This window comes from Formica exsecta, unplaced genomic scaffold (genome assembly GCF_003651465.1).
Source record: "Formica exsecta isolate Colony F162 unplaced genomic scaffold, ASM365146v1 scaffold28, whole genome shotgun sequence".
NCBI classification, from domain to species: Eukaryota; Metazoa; Arthropoda; class Insecta; order Hymenoptera; family Formicidae; genus Formica; species Formica exsecta.
Genome location: NW_021850063.1, coordinates 98079 through 114215, shown reverse-complemented (window position 1 = coordinate 114215; position 16137 = coordinate 98079). Strand labels below are relative to the sequence as shown.

At 36.7% G+C, this 16137-nt stretch overlaps 2 protein-coding genes across 12 annotated transcripts in view; both read left to right on the top strand.

Annotated features, from left to right (window-relative positions):
* Window positions 1–16137, top strand: part of LOC115237144 (potassium voltage-gated channel protein Shaker) — a 101548-nt gene that overhangs the window by 35282 nt on the left and 50129 nt on the right. Inside the window, exons 1-2 of one of the 10 annotated variants that reach the window (XM_029810016.1) lie at window positions 12636–13161; window positions 14413–14808. The exons of 6 other annotated variants lie outside the window; for them this stretch is intronic. The gene's annotated coding sequence lies outside the window, so the exon portion shown is untranslated. Of the gene's footprint in view, window positions 1–12635; window positions 14809–14842; window positions 14864–16137 lie in introns of those variants that run through there. 3 more of the 10 variants (XM_029810014.1, XM_029810013.1, XM_029810015.1) reach the window with 3 other exon arrangements.
* LOC115237147 lies at window positions 1928–5314 on the top strand. Of its 2 annotated transcripts, none has more exons than XM_029810022.1 (2): window positions 1928–4024; window positions 4915–5085. In XM_029810022.1, the coding sequence occupies exons 1-2, from the start codon at window positions 3630–3632 to the stop codon at window positions 4922–4924; spliced, it is 405 nt and encodes a 134-aa protein (XP_029665882.1). In that variant the 5' UTR covers window positions 1928–3629; the 3' UTR covers window positions 4925–5085. The 2 variants fall into 2 exon arrangements, with proteins under 2 accessions (XP_029665882.1, XP_029665881.1); XM_029810021.1 differs by having other exon boundaries at window positions 3140–4024; window positions 4948–5314.

The window sequence follows — 16137 nt, the reverse complement described above, 5'->3', positions numbered from 1 at the left end:
TATTGCATTGCACATGTATTTTCGAAATGTGATCTATGAGAGTTTAATTATGTTGATTAAAACTTAAAAAATCTTACATAAATATTATTACACATGTGTTTCGGCTATAATTTTAATTAGCCTCCGCCTTAATTAAGTTGCCATTTCAGTTTTGTATGTAGGCCATACTCATATAACATCTTTTTTATCATCATATGATTAATTCTAGCCAATTGCTAACCAACTTTCAAAATTATCAAAATTTTATACATTTTCATAGAGTCTTATTTAACTTATTTATCTTATTTTAGATCACGAGATCAATTATTACGTTACTGAATTATTATAGTATGCATTTTTTATCAACTGCAAGAATTGTATATAATATTGCGTTACGGTTTTCTTTCAAAGCAATTTGCTTTATTCTTGAAATTTTTTATGCGGGACGACGACGCGCATGATTACATAGAATGTGTCGCGTTCGAATCGGGGTTAGCGTGCCAAGTGAGTCTCGTTTTCTGGTATTGACCAGGTCGTCATGGCGCCTTACGGCGCCTTGTTACACCGCCATCTTGCAACTGTCAAGTGAAGCGTTCCGGCGGGATTCTCTTTCTCATAATAAATTAGGGAAATTTTTGTTAGTAAATAAAAAAATGTGATCTTTTGTTTTACAATTTTCATCACATTGTTGAATAAGAATGGATGTATTTCTCTGTATAAATGCTGACAGGTTTTTATGTGTAGCGCAATGGAAATTTGAAAGATATAACGATCCTTCAACGGGAAAGCTCAATGGCAAACACAAAGGTCTAGTGCAATTCTGTAGATTAATCGTGTTTATCTTCTGCGTAATCGAATGCAGTAGTTGCGGGTGAACTTGGGCTGAATAAATTGGCCGACTGCCAACTTGATTAGCAAGCTAAGTCCAACCACGTGTTTTACTCGCGTCGTCGTAAACCTGCCAGCCATCGGCTCTGTTTCATACTGGAAGCTTTTTTTTTACTTTTGGGGGATTCGTCTCACAATTAAGCATTCCATTTCATGCTGTCTTTATATGCGTATTCGGCTAGTGTTGTGCTGCCACCCAGCGACTCGCACTTGGATTAGAATATTTTGGGATTGATAGCATGAATAATAATTGATCATTATCAGTCGGCATCAACGCAACTACAATAAACAATTATCTTATAAAATCTTAATTATCAAATATTATTATTCGATACATTATTTTTTGTTTTAGTCATGTGTTCACTTTTACTTATCGTTTTATTCTATGAGTGAGTGAGAGAGAGAGAGAGAGAGAGAGAGAGAGAGAGAGACGAGAGAGAGAGAGAGAGAGAGAGAGAGAGAGAGAGAGAGAGAGAGAGAGAGAGAGAGAGAGAGAGAGAGAGAGAGAGAGAGAGAGAGAGAGAGAGAGAGAGAGAGAGAGAGAGAGAGAGAGAGAGAGAGAGAGAGAGAGAGAGAGAGAGAGAGAGAGAGAGAGAGAGAGAGAGAGAGAGAGAGAGAGAGAGAGAGAGAGAGAGAGAGAGAGAGAGAGAGAGAGAGAGAGAGAGAGAGAGAGAGAGAGAGAGAGAGAGAGAGAGAGAGAGAGAGAGAGAGAGAGAGAGAGAGAGAGAGAGAGAGAGAGAGAGAGAGAGAGAGAGAGAGAGAGAGAGAGAGAGAGAGAGAGAGAGAGAGAGAGAGAGAGAGAGAGAGAGAGAGAGAGAGAGAGAGAGAGAGAGAGAGAGAGAGAGAGAGAGAGAGAGAGAGAGAGAGAGAGAGAGAGAGAGAGAGAGAGAGAGAGAGAGAGAGAGAGAGAGAGAGAGAGAGAGAGAGAGAGAGAGAGAGAGAGAGAGAGAGAGAGAGAGAGAGAGAGAGAGAGAGAGAGAGAGAGAGAGAGAGAGAGAGAGAGAGAGAGAGAGAGGGAGTGGGAGAGGGAGAGAGAGAGAGAGAGAGAGAGAGAGAGAGAGAGAGAGAGAGAGAGAGAGAAAGGAAGAGATTTTTTAATTTTTTCACATATTATTTATAACTGTTGTTTAAAAAGATTTGAGGATATCGATCAGACGTTCAAAATTATTTTCTCCGATGTTAAAAAAGAACTTTTACATAATTTAATTCCAATATCTTTCTTATTGGAACAGGAAAATATAAATAGAAGATTGATGAAAAGATACCTCATAATTTCTTTTAAATTTACAAGGAGGGGTCTTGTTTTTATCGATATCTCGGTAATTGCAAATTTAGATTAATCAGAATTTACTGCAATAAAACGCTGAAGTTAGTACTTAGGACAAAATGACCAATTCCAAATTTCAGGGTGTATTTTGTTAAGATGATTATTTATATCACTCATTGTTAGCTGTAAGTTAGCATTGTCTGAATTAGAAAAAAAATATCAAAAAGAAATGAGAAAGAAAGATAATGAATTGTTTACGAATCACACAACGCGTGCGTGGCTAGGCAAAGGTTAATTATCAAGATTGGCATGTCGGTCTACTCGCGTACCTTCTATCGACTAATCGAGGTTATCCCACTGCCCCTGTTTCATTCTGAATGTTTAACCCCCGCGACTCTCCTTGACCACCCATACTCGACACTTCGTTGGCGTCTCGTGGTCTGCGGTGCTGCCACCAATAGCTTCCTTCGAAAATCAGGAACATGGCGCGCGGGTGTAAAAGGGGTAGTGGAACATTAGAAGCGAGGGCAGCGTGTTCACGCGAAGGAATGATATCAATCGTAGTATCATGGCATTCGGACTTTTCACGACACTAGTCTTTCCCTGTTAATCTTTATTCGCATTATGAATTTCCCAGCTACGTAATTCACAGTTATTCACTGGATTGGTCTATGGCAGCGGTGGACTTATTCACCAACGACCGAGTGTTCTATTTGCACAATATGTGAAATCGTAGTCACGGCTTGGTGTTAACAGGATTTCCTTCCGTTCAATTAAACTGGTGATACCCCCTGTGCGTCAGTCTCGATTCGCTTCTCACACTAGTCAGCCTCCACCCCTTTCACTCAATGTGCCGTAAGCGCATCGTCACCACCCAACCCTTTCCCAATTTCCGTACCTCGTTGCATCGCACATTGTATAAGTAGCGCAGTGCTGCCATCGCACGGCACAATACGGGGCGTATCACCAGAATAGTGGGACGCGGAGGGTGTTGCGTCGCATCTTGTCGAATGAGTTGGCACGATTGCGGGACAGAAGTAGGATCGCGTCTCAGCATCAGTGCACGTTGTCGTGCGCGTCGTCTCCCCTCCTGTCACGAGGGCTACTGTTGCCTCCCCTGGTGCTCCCCTTCCCTGATTCTTGTTCTCAGGCGCGCGGCTCAACCCCTTCCGGAAATTGGATGAGTGGCATGTGCGAGTTAGGGTAGAAGGAATAGACAATTGGTCAGTAGTGGCGCGTGCATGAGGCCAGACAAGCCGGCGTGCCGGGTTCCGTCCCGGCTACGCGGCGATAAGTTCTCTGGCCCTTCGTCGCAGTCATTTTCGCCGCGTTCGCAGAGCGCGTCGCGAATCGGTGATCGTAAAGTCGAGAGGAAGAAAAGCTGTCAGTCGGCGTTAACCGAAGGCGAGCGGAAGGTGCGCGGAATCGTCGGTAGGGGCAGCCACGGAGGTCGGAGAAGTGGAGTCATCGCGGGTGGCGATCATCGCGGGTTTGAATGGGTGGGCCGGGCGCCGGTAGGGTTACCAGGCACGAGCTGAACGCGGTGCCCCAGAGCCACGTCGGTCACGGGGAACGTGCCCTTGGCGAGCCACCAGCATCAGGCTGCCGCTGTCACCCTCCGGAGCGATTATCATCCGGCAGTGCCGTCCGTTCTTTCGCCCAGCTGCCACCCTCGCCACCGCCGCTTACCTCTTTACATATCGGCAACAACAACGGCACCGTGTGCGCCGTTATCAGCGCCAATAACAACCCCACCACCACCGCAAATTCGAGTGATAGCAAAGCTAAGAAGGCGGCCGCCATGTCTTCACCGCCGAAACATCGTAGGGGCTTCGACCCCAACGACCCAGCGGAATATCACCGCTATCGTCGCGTTAAGACGAAGCAGCGGTGAGTGCATTCACCTGTGATATCGATTGTTTTCTCTCTCGATCCACTGGAAGGCTGACATTGACAATCGGCTGATTATATCATGCCTAATCCATTTCCTTCTCATATTCTTTGTCGTTATGTACATTTCCCTATCTTATTACTTTTCGATCGCAGGTGGAGCTTGTCAGCTTTGGTTTTTACTCCTTTCTTTTAATATTTACATATTGATAAAAGTATATTGATAAAAGCCAATTTTTGAGAAAAAACTTTATTTTTAGAATGCACAAATCTATGACAAATTTATACCTTCTTTAACAGTTTTATCTATTGTATTTAATTCAAATTGTATGAGCATATAATTTTTTTTACGGATGTTAACTGCTATTAAAGTTTATCTTTAGTTTGGATATATAACTTATATAACTATTGACTTAAAACTAATTATAAATAACATGCGAGATTGAATTCCACTTGCGAAGTCTTTCCACGAATGCTGATTCGACTGGGAAATTATACATGTTGACATGAAACGGTCGAGTCGATGTCCTTTCCTTTTTCGCGCGATCCATCGAGTACTCGTTGCTAGACAGTTAGTCGAAATGTGGTATTTCCACAGTGTTATATCACAAGGAAAAATACAATGATGCACGTTCGTTGTGACTCACGTGCTTTTCGATTCAATATCTTTTATCGATCGATATCTACATGTAGTACATTTGTACTACTATATATTTTTGTCCTTTTTCTTTCATTTAAGATTCGCTTAGCAAAATGAATCATATAACAAGTTTCTCGGTGGAAAATTAGGAGAACACGATAGATCGCAATGAAGCATGATTAATTATAAATTTCTCAATTATTTCTCCTTTCACCTTTCATTTCGTTTTCTCATTGCCCTTGTCACGCAGCTTCCATTGATGCCGAATGCACAATGTTCACAGAGGCTTTGTATGTCCCACATCGTGTGACCTTCGGCGTTGGACACAGACCTCCCTGAGATCCCCGACACATCCACCAGCACAAGGCATTATAAAACACACACAAGCTTGCGATGTTCGATGTTGGACCGCTTACTGATTGTAACCCCGCCGCTAAAAAAAATATAATGCGACGAAAGTACGATCGTTGTGATAATAAAAAATTTATATATTATTACCTAAAAATATAAATCCAACGTCCTTCCTGATAGTACCTTGTAATATTAGCATGATAATGTCAAATTAAAGAGCGATATATAATATTGTCTATCAATCCAGTATATAAAATGTAGTAATACAAACGAATATATAAAATAAGTGTGTGAACCAATGTGTATATATATTATTGAAGCGACATACACGAGAAAAAAGATAATAGAGATCATATATATATAAAGTATAAGAGATATATAAAATAATGAAAACGATTCATATAGAACTATAAGATAACACTGGGTATTCCTGATTTATATCGTTTCTTTTCATCCGCACGTTATTCTTGCGGCTAAAACTGGAAAAAATAAGCTAGGCGTATAGTCTATTCACATAAAATACCGAGACGAAATTACCCAGCGGTGAATTTTAAAATCGTTCTTCTTGATCTGAGCTTGGAATGTGCTGTCATGGAATGAAATGGGGAAGCTTGCACTTTGGGCGAAAAAGGCTTTCACGCACTGCTGAGTTATCGATGTTTGATGCGGTGCTGCGCATTGTGCGCAGCGAACAATCCATGGAATGCTTTGCTCAGTGTCTGTATCGATTCCGAAAGAGATTGGCTTCTGCTTAGAAGATTTACAAGGGAGAAAAACGGAAAATAAAATGAGTGCCACCGACTCTTATCGCGTTCTTCCCCATCCCCCTGTTTTTTATTGCGGAAGCACCTTGCTTCCTCTTATTTGGAACGCCGATAATTCATTAATTTGTTAATTGAGGAGTCAAGTGTATGTAAAGGAGCACGATATTTTTTACAAAGTATCATACTTTTGTCGTCTTGGCTAATTAAGGTTCGAACTAAGATACATATTATAAAAGCAAGAGACAAGAGTCCCTTTATATGGACTTGCTCTTTCAATTATTCTGATTTCGTCAATTTGAAAGCGTCAAGTGGTGCATTATTCGTTTCATACGTTTGCATTGCGAGAAATGCGCATGCATGGTTCCATCGAAGATTTGCACGTGAAATGTGACAGGATGATGTTGAGACGAATATTGTAACTCGTCACTTGCACAAGTGTGCGCATTGTTTTAAAATTAGATGTTAAGATGCGCTGTCATAAGATGTTAATACAATATTGAAGATACAACTGAGACATTAAAGACTGATATACGAAAATATATTAACGTCTCTATTACGCGATTTGAATATCATATTGACTTAATCCGTAAGAAATCTTGTGTTGATTAGCAAATATTGCCATACGTCAGAATACGCAGTCTTCGAATATATAGACTAATCGTAAAGAACAAGTTATTTTCTGGGTACACAATTTATTCGTTCATTCATCGTATAATAAAGAGGGCTCTCATCTAAAGAGGAGTACTATCCGATTGTGCACGATCGATCAAGCATTCTTAACCAGACTAGACTTGGATAATTAGATCCCTAGACCGATCGATAAATATGAATGAAAGATTGTTGCTAGACAAAACATTCTGTCGAGTTTTACTACGTTATTCATAGTTTCAAGAAACATTTTTTTTTTAATTTACAAATTAAAACTTTTTATTTTTTTATGGATTTATTATATTATTATCTCTTTATATGTACATATACATACTTTTTTATACGGATATGATGTAAGTGACAATTATGAAATAAGAAAATATTGCTAGTGTTATAAGAAAAATAGATGATATATAATATATATCATCTATTTTTCTTATAACACTAGCAATATTTTAACAACAAAATTGAGTATTACAACAGAAGACAAAACCTATAATTTATACTTTGCAACTTTACAAAAAGGCTGTAACTAAAGCAAATAGATTTGCCAATATACACATGTCCGATTGCATTATTCTGAAGCCGCATGAGTTTTGCCAACGTTGTTCTTTCCAAGATTGTTATACTTCGCAAGTTATTGAAGTTTACGTATAAGAGGTGTGAGATCAATGTGAGGACAAAGTTTAATCCGATACTTGACGTTTGAATCTAGTAACGTGGTGATGTTCAAGAATATTTACATTTTACTTTTTTTTATACACAGCCGAACTTTTAGATTTCAATAACATTATTTTATCCAAATTACATGGATAAAGATCTAACTTTTTTTACATGCTTTATTTATCCATTTACTTTATGCTTAAATCTTCAATCTTCCTCCTTGTTACATCTTTTTCTCTCTCTCTCTCTCTCTCTCTCTCTTCCTCTCGCGATTATTCCGCCGAACAAATTTTATTTATCGTTTCTTTTAATTGCGTCTCACAATCGATTATATTCTATTTTTTCTTTTTTTTGTATTATCCTGCTTTTTGTGGTGATCCTCGCTTAACTTGTGACTTCGGAAACATAAATTAAATCTTATGCGGGAGCTTCGCGACTTAAATTTCTGGCGAGAAAAATATGATCGCATTTTTTTCACGATACGTTATAACGTTATATCGCTTCTAATTTTATTGTGACGTCGGATATATATATATATATATATCTTAACAATATTATATAAGGATTGTAACACATCAATTATTTGCTGAATATCTCGCTACATGTTTATACAAGTTATGTTGATAGCTTACGTAATTAATTATTTATAACAACGGTTGTACCAGCATTTCGATATATATATATTGTATATAATCAGCGTTATATATCAAAACGCTGGTACCGTTATTATGAATAATTAATTACGAAAGCTATTAACATAACTTGTATAAACAAGTATAGCGAAAGCGAATCATTGACATGTAACAATCTCTATCAATGATATCATAATTAGATTGTAAAATGTAGGGATCAATACTAAAGATTTTTCAACAAATTTAATATCGACTTTTTCTTGGGACAGTTTTAGTAAAGGACTGGTTACGGATTAAAGACTTCAACCATTATTGTGAATGTTTCATAATGCGAAATTTCAGTGTTTATACGAAGTAATGCGATATCGTATTTAAAGTATGCCTTTGCATAAACACGTGTTCTATATACCATATATCTATGAACATATATCTATATATACAACCTACATCTCACCGCGTCCCTGAACGATTTGGATGGAAACCCTTTAAACGCTTGTGCTTTATAAACTATACTGATATACTGAAAGACGTGCAGGGCCGACAAAGCAATAACTTTCAAATCTGAAAGCTTTCAAACAATTCTTTTTTAAAAGTTGATAAAATGTATAAAAGATAGAGAGAATTATAAAATCAGATAATATACAGATAAAAATCACAAATAATAATTTGAGATTTAATAGTCTTTAATATATCTTTACATTATTTTTTATATATATTTCGCATATAAACAATACAAAATAAGAATTTTTTGTGAATGAAATAAATTTGTATGAACTTTTGAACTTGGAGAAACATAGTAAATTCTATAGAAATTATAGACAGAGTCTAGCAAAATAAATTTGCTCGATTATTTATGGATGACATGAATAGAAGCGCGCTATTCAATATTCTTTTCTATTTTTGGAAGTGTCTGAAGTGATCATTACGTATTCGCGATACTTTCTTTGCCGTTTGCTTTCTGCAAAAGGAAGACATGAAGGGAGAATTATTAATATTCACTGCGAATGCAAACATAACTTGCTATTCATGACGCTTATTGAGGCGTATATTCATCAATAGTATGAATTAATCACATTCGGTGGTACCATCTTTGAATTATTGACTATCGCATCTGTAATTAGGGGAACAAATGCGCTTAAGACTACTATTAATTCTCCGGCAACTATAATATAATACTTGAATTATTGAAAGATTCATTGATACAAAATATGTAGAGTATTATTCGGATATGCTTTTATTTTGAAATTCCTTGCAGAATTTGAAATCAGTTTGTTTTTAACCAGAATTTTATATTGTTTTATAAACACGATTAAAAGTAAAATCTAATTCTGTAGAAAATGTCTCTCTACTTTTATGTCTCTACTATTATGTCTCCCTATATTGATACACTACTGATATAGTTGTAACCACGACGGTCTTCCTTGAGTTGACCAGAGTGATTAACAAGTCGTTTTGTGTCATAATCAATCAGTCGTTCGTGACATGTCGAGGATCGTTGTGTCTTCTAGTAAAACAGATAAAAAACGCGATATATTTTTATATTAATATGAACTAGCAATCTTCATTATTAAATTTTTCTCTCATACTTAGATCTTATACAAAAATTTAATTACTTTTATATATCAATTATTTAAGCCGGTATTAAATATTTAATAATTATGACAAAAAAGATAGTTTCGAAGTGAGATAACGTGTAGAGATGAATTTCTGCATAGAGATTAAAACATAGTGTATTGTATGTGTATAGAGGATGTTTAACATAGGTAAAGTACAGATCGGTATTACTATATTGCTTATCAATAAATAAATATCTTTTTCCTCTGACATTTTTCCCAAAATGCATCGTTTTCCAGATATCATATTTTTCGTGTAATCTTTATTGCAAAGATTTAAGCTGTATTACTATAAAAATTGTCATCTATTTTCTTTTTATTAAATATTTTGCAATGCGTAATGTTAAATATATTTAATAGAATGAAAAAAGAATCTTCACACACATTATTCTTTGCTCGGAAAAAACATATTTCGTTGGCATAAGAGAATTTATTTTATGTCAACTCAAACAAAATTTCTTTTAGCGTTTTATTATAAAAATGTATATTAAATTTAATTATAACAAAATTACAAAAATTACCAAACTTTTTACGATGATTGTATACACACGAAGTATAAAAAAATAGCACAAACGCACTATATTGAAAAATAAGATCTCGATGCATTTCTAGAAATTTTTCAAAAGACAAATTTTTTTTTGGCAAAAAATATAGTAGTACCGGTCTGTACCCTATCTATATATATATATATAGTACATCCTACTTATCAAGAAATTTTCGTCTTTTAACTTTAGTATATTTTTGGTCTTTCGACTTTAGTATAGTAAAATAATCAAATTTTGTGACTCAACGAGACAATTCAACGTGTAATAATTTACGGATAAAACTATTCATGACTTATGTCATGGTATATCACACGCTGCATATGCTGCAATTAGATATAGAACCGCGCATCGAGTTTAATCAGAGGTTGGTGATAGTTTTGATTGTTAACAGTATATATATTAGCAACCTTGCTTGAAGCTAGCTGCTTCGTTATTTTTTACGACATACTATTTAGATTTTTGCAAACTTTTACATACTTAGCGCAAAATATTTCAAATCTTGCTCATTAAAAATGGTTTTCACAATGTCTCTCCTCTCTCTACTCTCTCTGTCTCTCTCTCTCTCTCTGACTATAACTCTAAATTATACATAATAAATTAAATATTTAAACAACAACAATCGGATACCATACTCTCGATTGAAACGAATTTTGGTGATTTATTTTTTACTTTCTTGCGTTATCGAGTTGGTAACGCAGTTTTCAACTCCGATGATACGGAAGGCCAAGCTTTAAAGTTGTTGCAAACTGCTATATGAAATTTAGCTTTGAAAGCTCCCCACTGGATGGCGTACCGTAGTATGTTTCCATTTTTCTATCTTATCATCCACATGTCGATGACTGCAAGCTCTCTGATATTTCCAAAAGAACAATAACTTTTTCTTGCGAATATTTAATTTCATCATTTCACATTCGTGTGCTTAATCAAATACTGCACATAGATTTATATTTAATCACATTAATATTGGAGATATAATTTTTTATGTGAAAAATATTTATTGCGAAAATATCAAAAAGTGGAGTATCAATATCGAGTGTACTTAATGACTGGATTCAATGTACACTTGCAAGGAAATATTGTCGCTTTGCGCGTCTACATCATTCGATTTAGGCTTGGTCGACCGGTATCTCCTAAGTTGCGTTGGGAATTACTTCGCATTATGCGAGGTCAGGTCAGGGTATTCTTGCGACGAGGATATTCTCAACAGGCATCAATACTTATAAAATTAGGGAAACCCCAGCCGTTATGGCTATTAAATACAACATTGCGTTATAATGAACTGTTGCTCGCAACATTGATAAAATTAAATTCTTAGTTAAGAGCCCTTTAATTCTAAAAATATTACATTTAAAAAATTAAAGATATCTTTATTCAATTAAAGATATGTCGGAATTCTATGTTTACCAAGCAAACTCAAAGATTAAACAGCTTTTCGCTTTCATGTGATATTTGCTTTTATTCGAAAGCAATTTCAAGGAATTTCAAGGATCGGAAGCCCTTTTCGAGGAATCTTTCATCTGAGGATGGGTGATGGATTGCGGAAGTTGGGTCCAAATACCAGTATCTTAAAAATCGTGGGACCGTAAACATCGCCGAAGATTGCTTTACTTCCATTCTGTGTGCTTTATTTACAATTGAATTAATAATATCGTTGAATTGTCTGCCTTACCGAATTGAATTTCTGATAAATTTGCAACAGCATTCTTGTTTGATTAATTTAATTACAAACTATGAAAATTAAAAAAAGCTTCGCGACACCGCGATCAAATAAATCAAATAAACTTTTGCAACTGAATCCAAATCTTATTTATATACATAATAATAATGTTCTAATTCCACTGAGTTATTTTCAGTTGAGTTTTGTTTGTTTGGCAGTCAAATTTTAATTCCAAGATTAAAATTCCATAGAAAAATTCAGAAGAATTATTGCTAGTGCATAAAACCTGAGGATTTTTTTAGGTAGTTATTATTTGTTACGAATTAATGTTACATATTAGTAATAAGAAATAGGAACGTTTATATTTAGTAAAAATAAAACTATATTGAAATTATTTAAGTCGAAATTGTTAAGCTCCAAGAAAGATTTTTCTACGTCAAGAATTGAATTCGATCCTTGAAATAAATTTCTTATCATTTTTGTTCATAACAGCATGATATATCAATTGTGGGATCTGTATTACTATTAATGCGGATTCCGTAGGAAAAACCATTTTGAATCTGCTCCATATCATGGGGATTTCTGCTTTTATTCGAAACCATGGACACTCCCAAAGATGAACGAGCAAATACTTATATCCATGGTAATCAACTAGCAGATTCAAGAGAAGGAAGCATTCCTGGGAATCCCCCAAAACGACTGGCCGAGAAACATTTAAGGATAATGCGAGGAACCACTGTTCGTGGCGGGGGTGGATATCGACTTCGATGGCCGCGAAAGCCGACGCACGAGCAGCACGAGCAGGCAGGAAGGGGTGGGATGTAGGGTAGAAGGTGGATTTCATCCTCTCTCTCTCTCTTTCTCTTCCGTACAAACACGTATCCGCATCCACACGGACAAACACGTGCAAACACAGTCGAAGCACATTGCGTGTACGCGATAGCATACACATACACACAGAAGTGCATCGCACGACCGCAAGGAGGGAACGGGGGTTTGCAGCCACGGTGGCGCCTCCGCAGAACGCCGCGGCGGTTCCTGGCGACGACCCTCGACTGGCGCCATCCACTGTACCTTCGCCACCCTGACCGTCCCATCGGGGGTCGTTCTCGATCTCTCACCCTGCGTGTACCGTCGGTGTACGCGGACCACGCAGGATCCGTTTGTGGAGTTCGAAGCGAGAGTGTCTCCGTCGAAGCTCTCGAAGTTGCCGCCTAAACGCGCGTCGCCGCGTCCCTCCCTCTCCCTCCTCGCTTTCCTCATTTCTCCCGTTCTCACTACCCCGCCACCACCCTACCCGGTTGCTTCTGGCGTCCCGACACGCACCACTCGCTGATTCAGAAACCCACTGGGCTCGCTGCCGAAACGTGCTTGCTTTGTGGACCAGTCTACTCCGTCGCGCTTCCGGTAGTGACCTGTGACAGTGATTGCCCACTCTCCCTCCCCCTCTTCTTGCGTGTTGGATCGGACTCCCACCCGCCTGCTTCTCTCCGGTGCCCTTTTAAGCAATCCGTACTCTCCGCTCAGGCGATCGACAAGGTTACGCAAGGCAGTTGCCAGCAACGTGGTCGTCGAGGTGGACCCGGCCGTGAACAACCGAACGACATAGCGTGTTTCGCTATTGGTGTGTCAAGTGATTCAATTTTGTTCCGAACTCTTTTTATTTCCAGTCCCTATCTCGTTCCTAGATTTGGTCTATGGGGATCCATGAATCTGTTGATCCATTGTGATCCAGATAAGGGACAGACGCAATCTAAATAAACTCATGGACATGAGTCAAATGGACTAACATTCGAATAGATAAACCCTCATCGTAATGGGCACGATGAGCAAATTTACGTTGTTACGTCATTTATCGCTTCTCTTTGAATGCGGTAATGTTTAACCATGATGCCAAGTTTGTCATGTGAGACGACGCGTCGAAACTAATTGATTGCGGATAATTAATTCTTGATATTTTTGAAATTAGTCTTTTCGGTGAATCTACTTAAACCTGTGCTTATTTTGGAGGCTTTTGATATTCACGATTAAATGTATGCTTCACCTCAAATGATTCGAAGATCACGTTTTGCAAATGCTTTTTAATCCTTCTTCATTTAAAGATTTAGATTGTTTTCATAGATAAAGCAATAATTAGATTAATGATTAAAAAAATGCGGCGAATCTGTTTGATGGTTCTAACAAGAAATCCTAAGTTTACCTTGTATTTTAAAGTATTCGATTTTCAATCATTAATTAAAAAATCTCTGTATTTAAAGATCAAGATTGTCCAAAGTAGCGGAAACAAATCGAATGTTATAGATCTGCTTGCTATCAAGAAAATTACAAGAGAGCTTGCATTTCTATTTATCCAATTCTCTAGTCTTTGTATTTCCATTTAATGTTTCCTCTTCCTTAGTTGTTGATTTTTCCGTTTTTGAATTTTGATATGATACAAATCAACCAAATATATTTGGCGGAGGAATGTGATTAAAGCTGGACTTGTCTATAGCGACAAGATCAAACGACTTCGTAATATCATTAATTGAGTAGCCGTGCAGATAAATCTTCTGGATCGTCTTCCTAGAAAATCTACCAGTAATAAATGAAAAATTATACAAATCAACAGTTTAGCGCGATGTAATTTATTTCTCACATCGTATATAAAATTAAAAAGAACATCTCGACGTAAACTAGCTAAAATACATTTAAAAGAGCTAAAGAAGATTGAGATGGGATCAAACAACTTTAAAAGCTCATACATATCGTGGACTCGTCTAAACTCATCGTGAAAAGGATTTTCCGAGTGGTATTACGCGTTACGTCATGGTCGCGTGACATCATCGAAGAGAAGCACTTTCTCTCCCTTCCTCTCTCTAATCCATTCTGTCTTTAGACTTTCCATTCTCGAGCACCGCAAAAAAAGTAAAGATCGATTCATTACATTAAACTGTTCGACATTAGCACAAAGTAATTTTCGTGCGATCGATGTTACGAGTTATTCGGTGAATGATCTGTGTTTCGTCTCTGCGCTCGCGATTACTCTCCATCATCGAGCGGATTTGGAAATGCGGATTTGTCTCGGTGATATTTCCGGTGGCGGTATAATGGAATACTCGGAACGCGTCGTCGCCGGCAATTCCGCTATCGTCATTGACAGATATATGACCGTGTATAGTGACAGTGTGAACAGTACCGTATAATAAGTGGATAAAGCCGCTAAAAGTCCTGCGACGTGTGCGTGTGGGCGGCACACGGGCCTCGGTGGTGGTTAGACGCAACATGCGGGAAGGTACAATAGCGCGAGCCGCCACGGCGATCTGCTGGGCCATCGCCAGTTAGCCGCTGTACTTTTCTCTCCTTCTCTATCTATCTAATGTTTTACGTATATACAGAATATTCCAAAACTGTTGCACTTTCTCATTAAGCCCAAGATTCTCGGATGCGTCTGAAGCTGATCTATTCTTAGCAAAGATTTGATTTTAAATTCTTTTGTGTGTTTATCTATATATATATATGTATGTATGCAAACAACAATTATACATTTTTTAAATTTTCACTTGATTACTTCTTCTCAGTTAAAGCCGGTTTACTTGAAATTATATAATTGATATTTAATTATTGATTCACATTGGAACATTTCGTGCTATAGTTATCTTTCTTTCGAAGTTTTTGCTAAAGAAAAAGTCAACTTTGAATTAATCAAAGAATCTACGGTTGTAAGGAAATGTGATAGCTCTGAGACATGCTGTATACAAGATGTCCTGTAACAGGAGAAGAAAATATAAGAGATAATGGTACTCTGGCAGAGCTTTATTTTAGCTCGCGAGGTGTCTCTATAAACATATGTTCTAAAGTATAAATCGTTTCAGAATGAAGTAACTTCTTAGTTCTTTGTGAGAAATGTGTTTATTGTTCTTGGGTTACTACTAAAAGTGTCCCTCTTTCTTTCTACCTTTCTCAATGTTCTCTGTATAACACAGCGAGAACAGATAGGTAGAGAGAGAATGAATTATAAATAAAAAAAGTTAATATCGGATAATATTATATACAGTAGTACAGAGATACTATATTTTTTTTGTAATTATACATGGTTCATACAAAAATAGGATTATTTACAATTATTTACAACTAATTATATTAATAATTTAATCTTTTAAAATAGCTATATGTACAAAGCTTTAATACTGAAATGAGTCCAAGAACTTATAATTATGACGTTGAAATCCTGTTACAGGTCATTCAATATACAGGAAAATTTGGAGATGCCAGCCAAAATTTTTTGGAGATTACATTAGAAAATATTAAAATAATAATAAAAAGTAAGAAAATATTAAAACATTTCTTTCGCGCTTAAAAATTTTATTAGAAATATGTTGTAACTTTCTCTTTTATTGCCTCTCTCTGTTACATATATAACTAAATTAAATTTCTTGAATATCTTAGTTAAATTTCAACTCGAAATTGAGTCAAAGGATAGCCATAGCCTATCACAAAGTACCGCAAAACAAATGTTTGCTGATATAAAATTTTATTTGCGAAATTTTGAATATTATCTTGTTAATCTTGAGAACATTCTACACATATTTTCTATACATATATAAAAAAATGTTTATTATGT

Bases quoted from the DNA above. Each gene is read 5' to 3' on its own strand.
- LOC115237147 (XM_029810021.1), top strand. From the start codon at position 3,630: ATGGGTGGGCCGGGCGCCGGTAGGGTTACCAGGCACGAGCTGAACGCG. The intron at 4,025-4,947 runs GTGAGTGCATTC...CAATGTTCACAG, and splicing joins CGCGTTAAGACGAAGCAGCG to AGGCTTTGTATGTCCCACAT.